Here is a 21,219-nt window from a genome sequence, read left to right on the forward strand (position 1 = left end):
ATACTACAAATTAAAATAGCAGTCTATTTTTTTCTCAGATCACTTACAGGCATGTCTTGGTCAAGGGAATATAATTTTAAAAGTGTGATTGCAGGCAAGGCTATAAAATGAACACTCCAGGAGTTGCGACACTCTTGCAGATCTCTTATGAGATCAGAAGAGAAGAGCTTAGCTACTTTCTTGACAAAAGATTTCTTCTCTGAACATGTGCATGAACTCTGGCAGCATTATCTTGTCCTGTGATAGGCTTAATCATCTCTGTGGGATCAAAAATGGCTTGTGGCTAAACGAGCACCCTTAGCTGTCCCCTGCCTGCCAGAACTGTACAAGGAAAACTGCAGTAGGAAGTACCAGTCCATTCCTGGAAGTAGATTAGTCTTGTCCACCTTTCTTGTGATTTAAGGATATAACAGAATTTGGAAGAGAGAAGTCATTTTTGGAAGTGGAAATATTAGGCTGGTGTAGGACTCTGTCTGTCCTAAGTCTGTCCAAGACCTTTTCATGCTCAAGACTGTAAAGACCATAAAATGAGTTTTTAAAGTTTGGAGCTGATCTCTTCAGCCAACTAACTAAACCCATGATGATGTCAGTGGTATAATTAAGAGACATCCCTATGACTGAACAAAGGGGCTAAGAAGTCAGACCACGCTGATGGTGTGTTTGGCTGGAAGTGACTGCTGGAAAAGAGAAGCAGAAACTTCTTTTTTAATGAAGCTTTTTATTCAATTGTTAAATAGAAAGAGGTAATAACTTAACTGTGCAGACAAAAGGAGAAGTACACCAGATGTATAGAATTTGTACATTTGTATGGCTTGGGGAATAAACGTTTTCAGGAAGATGAAAACTTTGATTCTTAATAGAATTAAATTTCATACTGATCCAAGCCAAGACAGGAACGAAGTAGGAAACACATAATTTCAATATTCACAGAATAGGTTCTTCTTCATTAAGTCAGTTGTGGATGCTAGATCTTCTTTGGGTCCTCACTGTAAAAGAAATGAGGGAATACTTAGCTTTCAGAAGTCTCTGGACAAAGTGTAGCATCTCTAAAATACGTATATACTAAATCACATTTTATCTGGCAGCTAAGATTGCTTTATATTTGTGGACACAGCAAAGTGGCACATGCAGTTTCTTAATTTTTCTTTCCTTCCATAGCAGCAGTGGACAGAAACAGATATTATAAAGAGACAATGCAAAATTTCTGGTTTGGTTTGGCTATATGGTCAAGTTAGTGCATTTCAGTGGATTCATGCAAACTCTGCATGCTTGTTCTTATCCCATGGCAGATACAAGGCTGCATGACACAGCTGAGCTTCCTTTCCCCCCAGCACAAGCTGCACTGCTGTGCAGTTGCCATAGGCTGCAGTCACACACACAGGAATTCCTTTATTCCAGCTGGTACACGCTAACTAGAAAGCCTGTGGTTTAGTTGTGGCCTTAGTTCTTAATTAAATGGGACTGAAGAAAATGTGTTCTAGCTGGAAAGGTTCCAGGAATCCTGACCATGGAAATACTGCCTCTCTTCTTGTCAAGGGCCTGGGTGACTTCATTCACTGTAGATCTGTCTCACCATCTGAACTGTGTGATTGAAAACAGCACCTTTTCCAGGGGAATGATATATTCAAATGCTGCATTACGATTTCTTCTCTTTCTACTGTGCTAGTAACACTTGTAGTGTCATTAAATTGATTGCCCTTATTGACACATGCTTTGGAATGGCACATATCTGAGGGAAGGGGAACAGTGAATCACCTGGCTAACACCACTTAACCTGAGTGTGGCCCCATCTGCATGAATGAATAAAAGGGGACAGTGTAGAACTAATCTCTTATGTCAAAAGCAAGGAAGGAAGTGATGACCCTCATGGAGAGCAGTTCTTCAAGTTTTTTCCTGAGTGAACAGAAAGGTTGATTTAGCATGGACTGTTTTCCTTGCCATTCTCCTTGTTCTCAGACTTACCAGCAGTAAAGGTGGCTTGGAAACCAGAAGCTGTCTGGGCACCATCTGTGATGAACTCTACGAGCATAAGATTACTGGAAGCAACTATGCCTTTGGGGATCTTTGATCCACAGGTCTTGTCCATTAGAACTGGAGAAGACTTGCTGGATCCATCATAAACTTTAACATAATCACCCTGACAACCTTTAGTTATTTGCAGATTAAAGGCTTGAAAGTACAGGGAAACCTGGAAGGGAAGAGAAAATATATTTTTAATATATAAGTATACTTTCACGGAATGTCCTTTAAAACAGACAGAACCTAAACTTGAGCCAAGCACAGACTCAGAGACTAGAGCTGCTTACCCAGCTTTGCCTCTCTTCCCCTGAAGTTGCAGGGTTCAGATCTAATCACTGAATGCTCCCATGCTCAAGGAGCTTTGTCCTGACTTTTCAAACCTGAAGCCCAACTTGTGGAGATTTTTCAAAATCACAACTCTCAATTGTCTTTGTCTACACCTGGCTTTAGCACATACCTCTCTAGAAGTAGAAACGATTCTGAAATTTTTCTCATCTGGTAACTGCTGTACAGAGCACAAGATGCTTAACGTTGAAAGAAGCTCAGCTGTCTTTCAAGACCACTCTTAACCTATGCTTACCTTTCTGGATCGGGTTCGGATGAGCCAGACACAGTTGGTGTTATCTGAGTAATTCCTTGGGTAGTTGGCCGATCTCAGTGACCCAGAAGGTCCATCAAGAATAGTGCTGCAGCGACCTGAGGGAAAAATGCTTGCTTCAGGATTGCAGAAGATTTCATAGTAGTAGTTCATTCACAACTACAATCTCTTCAGAATGGACTGATCTCTGTTTTCTGGTCTATCAGCATTCATTTCAGAGTACTGGTACATCTTGATTAAAAGGAGCATTCATGTTGTCCTAATGTCCTAATATTTCACATAATGCATCAAAGAGGAAAGTAAAGTAGGGCTCTGAAAATCATTCAATTTATTGATTAGCTCTCTCATTTAGCAAGAGATCTCCTTCTGCAACTCTGTAAAGAGTGAGAGGTTTCAATTCACTGCAGTTGGTGCCACTGTTTTCCATTCAGAAGGGGAAGTTAAGTGATGTCAGAAGAGTCAAGCACAAATATGATGCTTCTGCAATGCTTAAATTCTAAGCCTAGGAGGAGCACTTGGGGTGCAAGAGGTAATACTTTCATCATTTTTTTTCCTTTGATTGAACAAATTTCTGTGATTGTATATAAAAAATTCTTCTAGCAGAGGTTACGTATAAAGAGTTTAAACATACAAACTTAGAATGACAAACTTTTGAAAACTGGACAAGGCAACATGAAACTGTTCAAGTTCAAAGGAGCATAAAACTGTTTTGTTTTTGATCAGGTCTTAAATACCAGCTGCCATGAGGAGTGGTGATATCTGGTTCTTTTGGGATTTATAGTTGTCTGCTGAACTGTAAGAAATCAAATTATTCCATTTAAGTTTAAAATGTGGCATGCAGTTAGTCTAGTTGCACAGCAGCCACTCATGCTAATAGCAAATGTGTTTGATTTAATTTAGAGGCAGTTTCCATTTTCTCACTAATCACAATGTGCCTCCAGCTTTACTTTTGCATTCCCTCCCAGAGTAACCCTAGTGGGTACCAGGAATTCATGAGAATAGTCTCACAGTCTGATGAAAAACTGCTGTCTCTGCCACGTGCCCAGATCTGAGTTGAAGATAACAGGGAGGTCTGGAGATACTTACTGCAGTTGTAAAGTTTGTTGATTTTGGCCACATCCAAGTTGCTCATCCCTTGTCTCTGTCCAATATGTACTGATCTATCAGGAATTGGTACAATAGTTGCTTTCCCAGTGGTATTGCTGAATGTGTATCTGAAAAAAACCCATGAGAAACAATGCTCTCTAAGCACCATAACTTCTTTCAGGATTCAGTAGGATGCTGTGACTAATAGTGCTGTTTAAACAGGCCTCATTGAGATGTCCACAGTAAGCAGAGTCAATGTCCAGATGGCCTCCTTTGCTCCCAAGCCCAGCAGTGGAGGGCTCCCTAATGGTAAGCTAAGGGACAGTGTATCCCAGCCCTAGGGAGCAGCTGGTCTGAACTGACTCACACTGTTTTTCTCAGAAGAGGAATTGGGGAAACTGATAGTTAGGAAAGAGTTATGATAGAAACTAATTCTGATATAAGATTTGAGTTCCTGAAATAGTAATGCCATGCTGCTACTTACGGGCCATAGTGCATTACTGAGGAATAGTCATACGGAAGATCCAGGTTATTGGAGTTTTCAAATTTCTTGAAGTCTGGTCTGTCAGCTGTAATATATGATATTGTACTTAGAGTGTACTTCTTCCCTTCTCCCTTCAGGGGAAAAGGGAGAGCTGGGAGCAGTAGGATGTGTCTATACCACTTCCTGCATTGAGGACTTCAAAGTACTTACGAGGACTGATGTACTCCCACATGATCTTTACGTGTTTATCTCTGTCACTTCGAGAGTGCTCATGCAAAAACCCCAGAGCATGCTCCAGTTCATGCTGAATTACTCCTTTCCACATGCAGCCTCCTTTCATCACAGAGACAGTCTGTCCACCTCCTACTCTCCCATAGTTGGACCAGCAGCTGAGAGAGGCATTGAACAACAAGACTTACAGGATTTTTATTGGCAGGCAGGCAGGCAAAGAGGCAGAACAGAGAACCTCACTTCACACACCTCTTGTGGGAGTGGAAGGATTGCTCTCTCCACTGTGATAGTCAGAGTGCAAAAGTGACCATGGCATATAAAAGAACAAAGTGTATGATCATTGCTAAATGGAAAACTTTTGTTAGCACAGAGGCTCCTGAATTCTGACTTTACCGTGACTTCAACTCTCTTGAAATAACAATTCTTTTTTTTTTTTTTTCAAAATACTAAAGACAGTATCAGAGCTGGAGATAAGATGGAGATAACACTTTCAGGCTAAGTGTTGAACAACTTTCTCATAAGGTCTAATTCTGAGCTTGATGATCAATAGTGTGATTCAGAGAACTGTTTATTTCATAAGGGTTTACTTTTGTAGATAGGACCTACAGTATTCAATATATGTTGTGCTGAAGTGTGCACTGTACCACACAGAAAACACGAGCTTAGACATTCTTTCCCCCTTAATGGTGCTTTTCCATGGTTTGTATTATTTCAGTGTCTACAGTGAGCTCCTGATGTACTTGATGAGCCCTTGCCCTAGTAAGGTACCCAAGGAAGATACCTTGGCACTGTGATAATACAAAAGCTTTTTCTGAGGTCACACAGAATCAGTGTAGGGAAGGATTGAAAAATAGAGTAGAAGTAACTTGTTAATTTATCATTCAACTCACCCATCGGCAGATCTAATACTGAGGTAGTCACGTTCTGCCTTGCGCTTCACAAAATTAATACAAGTCAGTGCTTCAAATTCTGCCATGGCATCATGAATCCCTTTTACATGGCTCTCCTCTGGGGAAGAAAGGGTTAATTTTAGGGGTCACAAGCACAGATTAGCAGATGCCATTAAAATCTCATATAGTCTCAAAAACAGGATAAATGAGGGACAGAAACATTAGCCTAGATTCTTATGTTCTTTTTTTGCTCAGTACTGAATTTTGTTTAAGATTTTAATAGCCTGGCACAAGACCCTCTTTATCCAGATATTTGTCCAAATGTATTCAGGTGCCTCTTTTTTCAACAACTTGTTCTTAATTATAGTGGCCATTTTTGATGTATCTTATTGGACCCTTGGAGACAATTAAAGGAAGCTGTTTTACTTTTGAAAAGCAGATCATTGAAGCTCTACTGTAATAGTCATGAACCTTATAAAGGGAGGCATTCTGGAAGACAACATTAGAGGGAATGGTTATTGTTGTCTCCAAGAGATCAGTCCCAAAACATGATGCAGGCAAAATGTCTCAATGAATATTTCTGGTTCAGGTCCTTGTAACTTAAAATTTATCTGTGTTTGCACAGCACAAGTAAATCCTTGGAACTGATTTATTCAGCTGCTTTTGCGTGCTCACTCAATGTAAGTTTCTCTCTGAAGAATATTGGACAAAACCCATTTAACAAATAATTTCTACTCAAACCCACCGTAAGCAGGATCCAGTTCGTAGGGAATACGAACAATCCCATCACTGGACTGGGGCCAGTTGCAATGGCGACAGTTGATGGCACTGCGACTCCTCCGTGGAACTATGTCACCTTCCTGCAGGAGCTGGGAGCTGTCTGCGGACAGAGAAAGGATGGAAATATTTCAGCCATAAATTGCTGGACACCTGCTAAGCACACCTGAAAAAACAAGCAGTCTCAATAGTAAGAATGATGTTTTATTCTGGTACTATTTAATTATCCATCATGTGACACTGAATGAATGGCATAAAATATCTCCCCAGGAAGGTGCAGGGCAAAATCAGAAGGTGCCAATAAAGAAACCCAAGAAGGTGGGCAAACCAAAAAGAGGAGAGTTGTCAGGAGAAAACTGTAAGAATATTTGGTGTCTCTCTCTACAGACTACTTAAAGTAAAGTCACTTGAATGACTCTTGAAGGAGGAAATGTGAGGAAAACAAGCTGATAGATTAGGAAATGTTTGGAAGGATCAGGGAAGAGGAAGTCGGGAGCAGTAAGAATGGAACTGACTGCAGCTCATCTAGGAGACTGCACTGCAAAGCCATACGATGGCTGAGTGCCATTCTTCATTCCAAAAAAGGGCTATTAAATAAGCATACAAATACCCACATTTTCTCTTTATGTCCAAAGAATGACAAAGATGTTGAAAGCTAACACTGAAGAAACTGTCTGAAGTTTTCAGTTGCCTCCACACCTGGGAGCATCAGTACTGACACAATAGTTTGAGACGCTATAGGGCTTCAGCAGACCACACCATAATCCCAGTGGTATCTCTTACATGGTGATGTGTAAGATAGGAAAAACATTTGCACAGATTGTGGTAAGACATGGTACCTCCCACATCACCCTAAAAAAGCAAAAAAGACAGCTCCCTTATAGACAGGAATTTGGTGGCATTACCTTTGTTAACTTTCAGAATTTTGTTAAAAATATCTTCATCCTCCTCATCAGTCTCTGTAGGTGAAGGAGATTCTGTGCAGAAACACAAGAGTATCACTTTCTCATTCCCAGAGGAAATATTAATCCTGACTTTTTACTCTGATGATGCATGATTTTTCCAGTGACGCATGTAAAACTTACAGAGTCTATTTAGGGACTGGAGGGATGTTCACCCATGTAGATGTTTGTTCATGACAACCTTGAGAACCTCCTAGCTGTGGTTATTTTGGCATTAGTCTAGTCCCAAGAGCCATTCTCCTTCAATTATTTCATTCTCTCTTTTTTTTCTTTTCCTAGCCATCATATTTTTAGGTCTGAGATGGCACAGTTTTACTTCTTTATGAACAACTCACACTCAGATCCCCAACATAAGATACCAGAAACAAAAATGGAAGGAGAGCAGTCCTGCTACTTCTTGCCAGACATGATGACCTCCTGAAAAACCCTCAAAATCAATGAAACTGGAACTACATTCCTGTTCCATGGGTTGGACTGATGTCCCCATCTAAGCCCAGCATTGGGGACTCATAGGCCTTGCTAGCAAAATCAGCCAACTCTGTGCATTATGCAGCAAGTCTTGACATCAATAAAAAGCAGAAACACGTGACCTCTGTGCTTCTAACCTTTAGAAGTGGCTTAATTCAGGACATGAATTAAGCAGAGCTATTTTTAGCAAAAGTAACAGCTGAGGTTTTTAGCAAGGCCAAGCAATTGGACAAGACCAAGAGACCTTGCTTTGCATGAAACATTGTGGCGAGTGCATTTATTTGAATTCCTCATAAAGGTTAATTTGTATTAAGCCTGTGTTATTTTCTGAAGTAACCGAGTAGATAACAATCAGTATATCCCCTCAAATATGTATTTGTAGATGGAGTAGTACATACCATATATATTCTCCTGCGTAGTAACCTGCAAGGACAATACATTAATATTATCTCACAATTTATAATGTAACATTAAATCAAATAATAAAACATATAAATTATCAACAGCATCCAGGCTACCATTGGCATCTTTCACCAATGCAGCTTTTATGTACTGTGTCATGTGCAAAGAAGTACCATGGGGTGGTAGATACTCTTCTTTGGTACCCTGGCAACTAGGGGTATCATACAGGCAAGTGCAATATGAAGTGTGGAATAAGGTTCAGATACACTCTGATGCACGGTTGAGCAGAGAAAACTTTGCCACACAGATGTAGATGCAAGGGGAGTCCAAGAGTCCTGGCCTTACTTTCCACAATCTTGAACCCCAAAGTGATCAGAAGGGCTGAATTAGCTTTCCTTACCTCAGTAGGCTCTGTTGCTGCAAAAAGACAAAAAGACAAGCATCAGACTCTGAATGCAACTTCTCAGTGTGAAACAGCATGGATCCACCTCCTCAGCCATGGGAATGCCTTTGGCAGATCCCTTGGAGGAGTGGAGGAGAATGGAGTACACCAGCTAATGCATAGGCACAGAAATTAAAAAGATATTTAATCAAACAACTATGAAAATTCCTAGTAGATTGTGCTGAGGAACAGAATCCTAAGAATTTACCATCTAAGAATCAGCAAAGCATTTTATCAGTTTCAGTGTGGAAAATTGCAAAAGAAATCAGTGACAAAAAATGCTTTGTCCCAAGCTTTCTCTGCAACAGGTGCAGGCTAATCAGCTCAACAATATCCCCTGGTTTCAAAGTGTCAAACAATAAGGTTATAACATGTGATGGGGGCTATAATTTAGCATGGGGAAAATAATCTCAGCTTCAGTATGCACCTGACAGCAGCTTGGTACCATTCTGAGTTCTAAGGTGCCTTTCTACTGTGATGCCTTCTGATTTTTACCAAATATGAGATTCTAGATACAAACCAGAAGTGAAAATCTGACCTGATGTATACATTTTTATCTTCATTTTTATAATATCAAAAAAGTTTAAAAGTTGGAAGGGCCTTCAAAGGTCATCAGTTTGTCTGCTTTCCCTAAGGCAGAAACAGTTTTATCTGTATTATTCCTGACCACAGTTTGTTTGACCTGTTCTTAAGTATGATGGATATGCTGCAAGCTTATCTGGCAATCTCTTCCAGTTTCCTAATAATTGCAGTCTTCCTTGTCAAAGTATGAAACAATTTTGTTTTTCCTAGTTAACACTGAAACAGAGAATACTCATGTAAACAGTTATTATTTCCAAGCCCATCTGTGCCCCAAATTTTACTATAATTTTTCTCAGTAAAAGATATACTAAGCTCTATCACCCCTTGTGGCCCCATTCCTTTTTCATAATTATTGCTTGAAGGTAATGAGAAGATGTCTTCCTTTTCAGACTCCATCTAGCACCCACAACAGAATTGCTTTTATTGAGCTAAAAAGACTTCAAGTCTGTGTTTTCAGGCTGTTACTTCAGTTATATGGCAATGGAAGTCCACTGCAACGATGGTGGTTTTTTATAGAAAAATTTGGTCAGTTCCCACCAGCTGCATCAGAGAGATCCATGGCATCTAAAAACATTCTGCAGGGAAGAACATTTTTGACAGATCCAGAATTTATGTACCCAAGAGGCACTAGATTAATTGAGTAGTCAAAGTCAGTGGAAATTAGGCTCCAGATTCCTAGGCACATAAAGCCTGCAACTTCTTTTTAAAACCCAAATGAGACACCACAGAAGGCGTCTGCCATCTCCTTGATGAAATGAACATCTGGTGTGATAGGGCTCTCAAAATTATACAGCTCACATTTTCCCTACACTCTAAATACTGAAAGATGTCTCAAAAAGCACAAAAAGTAGTAACAATGATAAATTAAAACTCATTGCATGCATTTGTCCCAATAAACCTGCAACTTTGAGTCTGAGCAACTGACTACCTTGAACTTGAGCAAGAGTGTCCCTTGGTCCCTTCTAAATATACTGAGCAGTAATTTTACAACATCCCATGCCATAAATGACAGTTCAAAAGCAGAATTTGTCAATGTTCTTTTGTCACTGACTTGCTCTATGTCAAGCAAATTTTTCCAAGGTGTCTTCTCTTTGTACACATTACACCCAGCCTGTTCTTGCTGTAGTTAAAGTCTGCCTACAGTTTTCTTTCCATTGACCTCTGAAGGTCTGCAATTATCTCCTTGTATTTTGCAAGTTAACAAAAGCTGTTCAGCTAAGCCTGTTCTAAACCAGAACAAAGCAAAGCTTTCTTTGATGCCTGACATCTTTTTCATACAGCTGAACCCAGGTAGGAAAGGAGGCAAATGATTAGCAGTCTTATTATAACATTCAACTTAATGAAAAGGTATCAGGATGTCTAATTAAAATTTTATTTTCAAGCCTGTGAAAGCACATCTAAATTAACCCAATAAACCATGCCCCAAAGTCTGTGTAAAGCACATCTTTGTAAAAACACATCTGTTCTCAGCTCAATAACAAGTTATGAAACATAGCCTTATTCAAAAGGCCTGTCAGTGCTTTCACATGCTCTAAAAGCGAGTCAGAACCAAGAATGTAATAAACAGTCAAGAAATAACAGGTGCTTTTAAAATACACTACAAATCCTACTTACTTGTTGTGCTGTTTTCATAGTTGTCCTGCAAAATCAACAGGTAAAAGGCATTATTCTTCCATAGCTGACAAATACAGCAACAATAGCATCAAAACCAGGATGAATGGAGGAGCCAAATCATTATATTGCCTTTATTTATTATGATATTACTAATATTTTCTTGCAGAAAATTTATCAAAGTGGGCCTCCACAGCTTCACTCCAGGAAGACCAGACCAGCTAGGCGATGGGGCACAATTGCAGGGAGCTGCTCTCACCTGAATAGGGAAGGCCAGGGCGGCGGGCAGCAGAAGCGCAGCGAGGACCCAGCACCGCTTCATCTCCATGGCGCAGCGCGGACGGAGCAGCGTGCGAGCCCTGCTGCCTGCCCCCGGCAGCGCTGCCGCAGATATAGCGGCGGAGCCTGCTCGGCCCGGGCTGGGAACCCTGCCCCAGCCAATGGGAATCCCAGCAGGAAGCAAACTTCTTTTGCTGCCTCCACAGCAGGTTTAGCCCCTGGGCATCTCCCGGTGCTGCGCTATCGCCGCCGCCGTGAGCATCCCTAGGCCGCCCAGGGCCATTCGTGCTGCTCTCGAGAGCTGGCTCAGCCTCATGCTTGTGCTGCCGCGCATTTCCTCTGCTTCTTAGAGGATCTTTCCTGAAATGTTCGGTTTGACTGTTACCACCCTTGTTCCTGGATAACTCTCCAGAGAACTGGATTGTTAGGATTTCAGAGGGTAGGTGACTTTTTTTCTTTATGTCTCTGAGATTACAGAAGGCCGTGACACTATTGTGTTGCTTTAAAACATAGAACATGTCTACCCAGTGAGCTTATGTGTCTTCCCTGAGACAGCTTATTGTTCTATACGTACAGATTTTTGTTTTTTCCTGTGTGTTTCTTGATGTTTCATCATGCCAGGAGCATCTCGTGTGCTCCATTGTTTCTGTAGTCTGACAATTATAGGTGCCCTTATGAGTTCTGTGACCAGCAATCAGAGAAGGGGAAAAGAGAACAGCAGCATAAGCAGCACTTACTCATTTTGAGAATGATTAACAGATTTGCTTTGCTGGAGTGCACTTGTCCAGAAGTAGAGGGCCGTTGTCTAGAGCAAGCAGTGAGCAGATGTAGCAAGAAATGCTTGTAGGAGGCAAACCAGCAACCACTGAGCCTCTTATCACAGCAACCTCTTCTCACAGCAAAGCTCTCTTACTGAACCACTTGTGAAGCTGCTGTAGCTGGGAAAGCGTCTGGTCTCTGACACACTTTTGGTTTGTGTCAGAGTACATTTTCCATGCATGGAAAAGGAAACTGAATTATAAAACGCACTGATTCTGTCTCTAGACCATGGTGGTGCTCAGATTCCCTCAGAGTAAGTTTGAAACCCACTTATTCCTTATTTCTGTACTGAATAAGAGGTTCTAGATTTCTCCATGTTGGTCAATCAAGAAGCAGCAGAAGGCTTTCCATCTATTTTTCTCCAAATCATACCCAGTCAAGAGTAGGAATTAGATATAAATGAAATCTGAATTGTGTTGGAGGCATCCATCACTCTTTATTTTAGTGATGGAAAGTTATGGTGCACGCTGCTGACTATTTTAGGAAAGTCTGGATTGGCAAAGTCCAGGGATAAACTTTGAGCACCCCCACGGGGAGGCAGCACAGGGGGATATTACTTTTCCTTTTCTGTGTCTGCACACCGGCTGAAGGAAAGGCTGCCCCAGGCACCGGTTAATAAACAGCAGGGTGGCACATGGCCCTTGTGGCCATGAAAGAGCATCAGCATCAGCCATTGTCAGCATGTTAATCCTGTTGTGTGTCCTTTGTGCACATAAATGTTCTCAATAAGCAATGCTAAGTGTCTTTTTCTAATATTTGTCTTTCAGAGGGATGGAAATCTTCCTTGTGCTAAAGCAAAGCTGTGCAGCTCTGGTCTGCAGTGGGAGAATGTTTCTCCATGTTTCTCACTCAATGTAAGGACAAAACAAAAGTCCATGATGCCAAATACTTTGGCATGCCAAAACCACACTGCGACATGGAACTTGAATATAATCTGCTTTCAATAGAGTTTAGGAGGAAAAAAAATAAAAATCAGACCACTCCCAGGTGGGAAAACCAGTCCAGGAGCAAAAGGAAGGATCAGAGGTAGTGAGGGGATTAAACAAACTTAAAAAGCAAGATAGGAAGGTTGGTAATCTCAGCATCTTTGTAGCATGTTATTGGGAAGATACTGCTCCTGAATGACTGATTACCTGCCTGTGCTCAGGAAAGAGTGAGGCAAAAAGGATGCAGCACATTTTATCCTGGGTGTGTTACTATGCTGACAAACTAAACAGTTCATGAAATAGATAGCTGCATGCCATGCTTTCCATAACCTAACAAATAGTGCTGAGGGGGGAGGTGGCTTTTTGGGTCTAAGAATGTGGCTGTAAATGTTGCAGCTGGCAAAAAATAAAAACAAAAAAAACCACATAAGAGAGGGAGAGGGATGAGAGGGAGTGCTGGTACTCATGGTTCCTACCAGTTCTGAAGATCTTATCACCTTGTGCCTCTTATTTAGATTCAATATTTGGTTATTTTCCAATACTCATGGGGGAGGCACTGTCAGCAGACCTGTTTTCACTAATCAAAATACACTCTAATTTATTGAGATATTGCATTAACAGGACACAGTTTTACTAGATTCAATGAAGCTGGTACCTCTAGTAAAGAAAATGCCACAGAAATTGTTTTGAACCCTTAGGAACCAAACAAGGACTTCACAAAGAGAGGCTGTCTTTGCATTTATACAAGAAAAGCATGTGGGAAGTTTTGTCAGACCCAAGTTCTCCTCTTAGTATATCCTAGTTTCTGGTGGACAGTAGGGATTCCACAGATTTTGAACATCTGAATAATTATTAGCAGATGTCCAAAACCAACATCAGAATCTCAAGAAGTACTTGAACAGTGTCATAGTCCACAAGCAGTCTCTCAGCAAAAAATAGCACTGCTCCTAAATGAACACCACAAAACTTGGAGTTATGCCTGTTAGACTTGTTTGCAGAAATCTGTAGGCATAACCAAGAAAATAATATACAGACACACCAATTAAAAAAAAAATTTCTCTTTTGATATGGGAAATTCACTGCAAGTATATGTAGTCAAAATCAAAACAGCAGATGCATGAAAGATACAACAACTCTGCAAAAATCTTTCAGATTTTGCTCAGTCATATGTCATTTAGTCATATGTGTTATTCTCTTTGGAGTCTTTCACTGTAAACAGCTCCCAAAGTATAACGTAAACCATCACAATTTAATTATGGAAAGAAATTGCACTAATTGCTACTAATTGCTGTGCCATGAAATGCAGGGAAAAAATAATTCCAGGAACTAATAGAAACCTTTATGCCAAACAGCTTGTGGAAGTTATGTGATGGCTACCATAACTGATTCGTGGTAATATACTAACTAATCTTGAAAGTTTAAAATCATCTGGCTTTACTAAAACCAACCATTGAAGCAATGGTATAGACCACAACACATAACTGAAATTGCTGTGGATTGGCATCACATGAATAAACACCACACAATTACATATGCAATCTGGGGTTAATAACAAATCTGAACCAGGAATATATTATTTTAGGTACAATTGCTCAGTATCATTTTCCAAGAATGTCTGCTTTGTGCAACATTTCAGTATTTTGGCTCACTTTCATTTGGAAAAGGAATTCTGGTTTCCACTGAGCTCTTGGTTCATGAATTCTGAACTCCCATCCTCCGGCCAGTAAATCTGCTCCTGTGCAGTGCTTTCAGCTCAGTGCATTTGTCTTCTTCTCACTAATTCCAAGTGCCCTAATCACACAGAAATCACTTCCTTTTCTGTGCTGTCTTTATGATCAGACACTTTTCAGATATAAATCAGTCCCCACACAAGCTTTCTCTGTGCTGGCTTAAAGGACTTTCAGCCCTTTAGTCTAATAATTCCACTCTTCTTGATTCTACAATTATATTTTCATTCCTTCCAAGTTGCCTGTACCTTTTTGGAGTGCAGTGATTAGGAGTGGGCAATTTCAGAGGAATTAATGCCAGCCAGTACTGCACTTTGCTGGTTGAGAGTATTATTGAAGTGCTGGCAGCTCCTGAGGGTTTCACAAGTAACCAGCACAGACTTCAAGTCCCTGTGTTGGAGATTGACATGTGTTACAAAAGACAGCTCTAGACAAGTCAAAGTGGAGTTAGAAGCTGTTTCCCAGTGCCCATAACCATACTTGCTGCATTCATAGATTTATTTGTCCTTCACGTCCCTCTCCACATTTCTTCTTTGGATCCTACCTCCCAGAGAAGACCTGGAGTTTCTTGGGTTCCTGTTCCACTTTCTGTTTTGCTTTCCATTTTTGGGGGTTTCCATGTCATTGCTAACACCATCTGGAGCAATGAATCCACATGATTTGCAGGTTCTTTAACAGAACACTGACACATCCTCCATTATATTAATGACTAGCTCCAGCTGCAGTCCTAGCCTGTTTATTGAAAGAATTCAAACCTAAAATGTTCAACATTGGCTTGCTATTGGTTAGCCACTTCTCTATTCAAAGAGCCAAACCTAGAAACTTTGAACTTTAGATTGTTGTCAGAAGAAGGACAATGAAGAAAAAGATTTTGTTTTTGACAGGTTCCTCTTTTCAAAAGAAAAATATGGAGATAGAAAAAAAAATGGTAAAGAAACAAGTTGGAATAGTAAAAACGTTGTAACCTCTAAAACGAAAGTTGAAAGCATGTTGATTTTAATTTCAAAATCAGATTTCAAGGCCAAATTTAGCAAAGCATAATTTAGCAATTAAACTAGCATTTGTAATGATATGTGATCCAATGGCTATTTGGGCTGAGGGAAGGAGAATGGAAACTGGAACTTTAATTTGGACAATTCTAATAATGAACTTCTGATTGCCTTGAAAAAAACAAATTCCTTTCTTTTATCAGGAGAAGCCATCTGATTTGTCTGCTGCCCTTAGGTGAAGAAAGGATGGATCAAAGGGTTTACACTGTGTTTCCAGCCTGCAGAGCAATGTTATGCTGATTACAAAGGAATCCATGTGATGGGGTAAGGTGCAAGCTGTTTGAGCAGTGCCTGGGGTCATTTTTGGTCCCTCTGCCCTCTGAAGGGAGACACCCAGTGCTGCCCCAGCTGGGGTGATCTCCTTGTGACAGATTATGCAATGCCAGCCAGCTTCCCTGCTTGGTTTGATCTCCTGGGAGCAGAAGTGTCCTTTTGCCTACAGGGAAAATTTTGCTTACAGTAACCATGCCATGAAAGTTACCCTTCTGAGTGCTTGCTTGGCAATTTAACTAAGGCAGAGGAAATGTCTCATGTCTGCCTCTCAGGTGAGTGCATGGGAGCTGCCTGTGTGTGCTGCAAGTGGAAAGCACATCTCTGCCTCTACAGTACACAGATCTGCCCGATAAAGAATCCATTAGGGAATGGGCATTGTCCCTCACTCAAATATCACTGCACTGACTTCTGTTTCCTTTGTCCCTCGTCAGAAAGGCTGTGCTGTCTGACTTTCCTGCTTGTCTCAGTACCTGTCTCAATACCTTTGCTTGTTATCCACATATTTGCTTCCCAACTGTCCTCTAAGCAGGATTTTTTAATATTTCAGTGGGAGTCTTGAGAAGGCTGTATCACTCTTACTGCTCTTTTCTAATGCACCAGGTTAGCTGATGGATTTGCTTCCTCTTCTGGGAGAATAATTTGTAGCTCCTCTCATGTCTCCTGAACAGGTGAGTTGGGACACTGCTACTTCTGACTTTATCTGAATCCACAGAAAAGTACTTCAGGAAGAGTTAAAGCTCAGCTCTTACAGCCTGTCTTGTTTTAAGCGACCTGCTATCCAGGCAGATACTAGTGGCTAAATATTCACATGGGAAAGATTAATAATAAATCTTAAAGTTATTGAAACAAAGAATCCACTTGCATGTTCTAGGAGTCTTTTGCCAAAGAGAGCATTTGCCTCCAAAGAAGCAGCCAATGATCTCTGAAGCTCTGACCAGAACAATTGATGCAGCGTGGAGGAATCCTGGCCATGCAGGACAGCCAGCAGTGTGTTTTGTCCCATGTCTGCTGTGAGCATGTAACCAAAGCCTGGTGGGCTTCAGACAGCCACACTGAGGGGCATGGTCTGGCCTGGGGACCAAGGGTCCAGACTGGACCAGCAGGGTCTGCCACACCACCAGGTGGGACAGCAGCAGAGCTGGGGATAGCAGGGAGAGTGACTGGACAAGCAGGTTTAATGCAAGGGATGCTGGACCAGCACCAGCAGAGCTGCAGTGGGCAGGGAGGAAGGGTGGGAGGCTGAAGGCTTTCCTGCTTTGTGCTGTCAAACAGTCACTGGGTGGTTTGCACAGCACAGCCTCGGCCAGGGCTAACCACCCTGCCACCTCTCATTGCTGGGCTTTAGTTCTTACAAGGAAATAAATCTACCACTGCCACTCATGATTTAACCATTTAATCTGAAAACCACCCTTAATCCCCTCTCAGTTTCTGAGGGATACCCATTTCTGCCTCTTTCTCTGTGCCATGCTAGGGCTCCTGTTAAAAGCACATCCAAAAAAAATGTGCCATCATGGATTTACCCTTCCACCAATTCCATCTGGAGAGGAAATAACTTTTTTTCCCTATTTTGCAGCAGGAGGAGCTGAAGGTGTACGTTTATGTCTGCATCTCTCTCCCCCTTCCACTAGTGATTTTATTTGGGTCTCCAGGAATTTCAGGATTTTTTACCATAGGGTCTGGAAGGATCCTGGAGCATGAGGGTGCCAGTCTGTTGCTTTCACCATTCCTTCAGGGAAGAGCGGACCTAACAGGGAACAGAGGAGGCTGCTACCCAACCCATGAATTATCTATCCATGATGCTTCCCAAGGGAGCTGTGGCTACATTAACCTTGGCTCACAGCTGCCATTACATTAAAGAAAAAGCTTCCACAGGGTCCTTTCTTTTCCACTCATCTGCAGCGACTATCCCATTAGTTACTGAACACATTAAAGGCACATTGACACATTACCTACAATTACAATTTCTGAAGTCCTTACCAGGGTTCCCTCTGTTGCTCAGTGAACACATCCCTCTCCTCAGAGCAAATGCAGTTGAAATAAATTAGAGAGGCTGACTTGAGATCTTCCACTAAAGAAAAAAGCCTAACTATGTTTTCATATATAATTTATTTTAAATTTATCTAAGTAGCTGATAGAAACATGCATGGCCAAACTTTAATGTTAGCGCCTTCGAACCTAGGCTTTTGGCTTTAGAGTAATCTTTTCAATTCTCCTCAGTGAACTCAGATTTACCTCTCAGTTCACAGGTTTGTATGCAGGAAAACCATTTATTTGTACTGTAAGACTTGAACTGCAGCTCTTTTTTTCAGGGATAGTTCTGTTGTAAATCTGCACATGATGCAGTATGAGTCCAACAACAAATTAAGGTCAAGGCACTCTGAGAAATCTTCTACTTAGAGGTCTGCTTCCATCCTTTGCACATGTATTTGCCTTCTATCTCTGATAAGAATGTCATAAACAGTTTCTGTGTGGATATTTGTATTTCTCCTTTAAATAAATAAATTCTTTTTGTAGGAAATTGAAGTAGTGAATGATGTGAAATATTCAAAGTGGTTAGTCTCTGCAAATGAGAGAAGGGTGGAGTATTTATTACTTTCTTTATTCTGATAATCTCTTCTGATCTTGAAGAGAGAGAGGCCCATGTAATACTTGTTTTGGACCATCATAAAAAGGAGAAGAGAATGTAGAGTTCTTCTCTCCAAGAATTTATGAGGGCCATAGAGGTCTCTGTGGCCTGCCATTAAATGAATTATGGCTCTAGCCTCGGACCATTGCAATTCTGATATCTTAAGATCTGTTGAAAGAAAAAGGACTAAGTGGCTGGTTTGTGCAATGACATAACTGAAAAGAACAGTAAAATGCAAATAGAAAAAGAAATACATATATCAAATAGTCAAGTCAACCTGTTAACCCAATACATTAGAAAAACTCTCATTCTTTGCCCAGTCATTAAACTAAGTGGGCAGCTGACCTACTGGTCCTCACAGGAGCAGGACCACATGTGTCTCTCCTCATGGGTGTATTTGATTAAAGCACTCACAAACTGAAATGAATGGGGATGTTCTTTGCTGTCACTGAAGACACTTGTCCTAAATTACGAGCTGTTAGGAGACAATGATATTTTTTCCACACTCCAGTGTATGGTTACTGCAGCCCATGGTTATCCTAGGGTGATTTAAAGAAGCCTTTCATTAAGCAGTATTTCCTAAATTGCAATGTGTGTGTTTGTGGCACCACATTTGGCAGGGACTGGGGTCATGTGCCTTGGGTTTTTTCTGGCTGTGACATGACACAAAGTGGGTTTGGGAGCTTCCTCATGGGGCCATTAGTATGACCCAGTAGGCTCTGTGCATTCCACTGTGTCTGGAACAAAGTTACCTAGATTTTCAGGATGTTTATACCATCTACATGGTTGTTATAAAAAAAAAGGTTAGATATGAATCATGGTGTGGTTTCCATGCCCCCATCATTTCCTGATCTGTGCAGAGAAAGCCAGACTGGGTAAGATGTTGTAGGCAGCCATCTCTCCTACACACCTGCCATGCAACTGCTGAAGATTACACAACTGTCCCTGTTCCACAGACAGGGGCCGACCTTTCCCTCCTACTGTCTGGTACCAAGTGTGTCACAACTTTGAACAGAAATTTTGACACAAGATTCATGTATTTTGCCACAATTTAGGTGAAATGCAAAATTTAAACTTTATTGGAACAAAACCTCTTTCTCTTCTAAAGCCTCTAAAGCACAGCTTCAGCATGATTTAAACTTTATCATATATTTTTGCCTGATATTGCCATGAAACTCCTTCAGTGGAACTTCAGAGGTACTTCAGAGGAGTTAAGCTGTACAGACAAGAGCCTGACAGTGATGAAGAAAGTGCAAACTGGCTGCTGATGTGACAAGTGTGTGCTGTGTTGGGGACATCCAAGATGTATGGGCTTGAGTGATGAGGGTTTTTGATACATAGTGGTGTGAGAGAAGATGTTGGATGGTAAAGGCAACTTGCATGGGAAAATCATGAGTTTTAATATGATCATATTAGGCTTAAGCTCATTTGAAGTCTCTTGGGAAAAGACATCAGCGTCAGCCTGAGATTTCACATTGTAAGAAAATAGATTAACCAAATGTTGGTATGGGATCTGTAATCTATTTATGAAACATGACAGTGGAAATGGATCAGGAAAAGACTAAGTAGAGATAAGGTACAGAGAAAGAAGAATCATCTAGCCTCTCAATCGATAGTGGATTCTCACATGGTGAAGAAAAGGGAAGGCCTACAAAATGAATATATAAAAGGGAAAAGAGAAGGAGGAGGGAAAGGTTTATAAAAGCAGAGGGAGGATACAACTGAGTTTTGAATGCCATAGTTGTGTTCAGGAAAAAAAGACAGTGAGCTGCCAGTGTAAGCACGGCAGTGAAGTAGAGACTGTGGAAACCAGTGTGGAAATAACTAAGTCAAGTAAGGGAATTTGCACTAAGAGTTTTACTTTTCATCATTGCTGTGTCAGGTTTCCTCCTACCAGACCCAGGGAAGAGCCTCTGACCCACTTTGCAGATTTGCAGCTTGCAGATTCTTTACTCCAGAGTTTTGATAGCAGCTAGGGAGCAGCTGAAGACACAGGGCTTCAAGTCAGTGAGCCCACTGGGGAGAGGACAGTCTTTTGAAGCGTAATTTGGGCAGTTGTGAAAATTAAGGAAACAATTTCCTAGAGCTACTGAAAGGAGCATACATGGGAGGGCTCCTTTCAAATTTGGATGTAACTTTTTCAGTCTTATGTTAGGGAAAGGTTTTGCCTCAATGACTTTGAAGATTGTGTGTACTAAGCAAGTACAGCCCTCTGGGGCAATCACAGGCAATGCCCCTGTGATTTCCATCACAGAAGTGCCTAAATCCTGAAGGTGGTGGCTGTCTCACGATCATTTAGATTAGGCCTGACTGCAAAGCTGTCAATAAAGGTGCTGGCAGTAGTGTGAAATGTGAGACCTATGGCTCTATTCCTCTCTGGGCAACATCAATTCTGAGCAGCAAACACCTATCAAACTTGACCAGGATGAAGTCAGATCTCATTGTGATCTCAGTCTGAAAAGCTAAACATAGCATATATTTCTGCAAAAACCAAAACCAACTCCCTATCTGAATTCTTTCAAAGGAAGAAGGCATGGAGGCCAGAGGGATCAGAGCAGTAGAGGAGTAAGGATACTGTAAGCACAGATCCATGCCACTTCTGCAGTTTACTTGGTGAAAGGCATCTATCCTGATAGCTGGAGGCTGTTTTCTGAAAAGGCTGTTTTTGTAGAGGGTGTTTTTCTCTGACTGGAAGGTCTGGCTTCATGATCTTTTGTGCCAACTCATTTTATCAGAGTACTAGCTGAAATTTGTGTAATAGCAGTGTCATGGAAAATATTTCAAAGCCTGACAAAATCTTATGGGTCACAAGGAATGGCTAGAGGTGAACGTGAACAGAATATAAATTCTCAAGTTCAGAACTAGAAGATGTGATTCTTTCTTATCTTCACTTATTTCCTCCTCTTTGTTCTCTGTCTCTATGTCAAGGGACAGGATCAAACAACGTCATCTTAGGGAAAAATACTCC

General features: G+C 41.1%; 1 protein-coding gene across 1 annotated transcript; it reads right to left on the reverse strand.

The window, feature by feature from the left end:
• Window positions 1-1,915: 1,915 nt before the first annotated feature.
• On the reverse strand, window positions 1,916-11,349 carry LOC139590626 (astacin-like metalloendopeptidase). Its single transcript, XM_071428377.1, has 11 exons — window positions 10,812-11,349; window positions 8,318-8,334; window positions 7,914-7,938; window positions 6,991-7,062; window positions 6,054-6,188; window positions 5,309-5,426; window positions 4,398-4,576; window positions 4,188-4,272; window positions 3,704-3,831; window positions 2,600-2,715; window positions 1,916-2,188 (listed from the first exon to the last, which is right to left on the reverse strand). The coding sequence occupies exons 1-11, from the start codon at window positions 11,347-11,349 to the stop codon at window positions 1,916-1,918; spliced, it is 1,686 nt and encodes a 561-aa protein (XP_071284478.1).
• Between the last annotated feature and the right edge of the window lie 9,870 nt (window positions 11,350-21,219).

The sequence above is a fragment of the Agelaius tricolor genome, unplaced genomic scaffold (genome assembly GCF_023055355.1).
Source record: "Agelaius tricolor isolate 1412-34295 unplaced genomic scaffold, bAgeTri1.0.p SCAF_5, whole genome shotgun sequence".
Classification (NCBI taxonomy): domain Eukaryota; kingdom Metazoa; phylum Chordata; class Aves; order Passeriformes; family Icteridae; genus Agelaius; species Agelaius tricolor.

What these genes read in the sequence shown, in the direction of transcription:
- LOC139590626 (XM_071428377.1), bottom strand. Translation starts at nt 11,349, where the DNA reads ATGTTCTATGTTTTAAAGCAACACAATAGTGTCACGGCCTTCTGTAAT. An exon ending in TACGCAGGAGAATATATATG is followed by an intron (nt 7,063 to 7,913) that starts GTATGTACTACT and finishes GTTTCTGCACAG; the next exon opens with AATCTCCTTCACCTACAGAG. An exon ending in AGTATTAGATCTGCCGATGG is followed by an intron (nt 4,577 to 5,308) that starts GTGAGTTGAATG and finishes TGCCTCTCTCAG; the next exon opens with CTGCTGGTCCAACTATGGGA.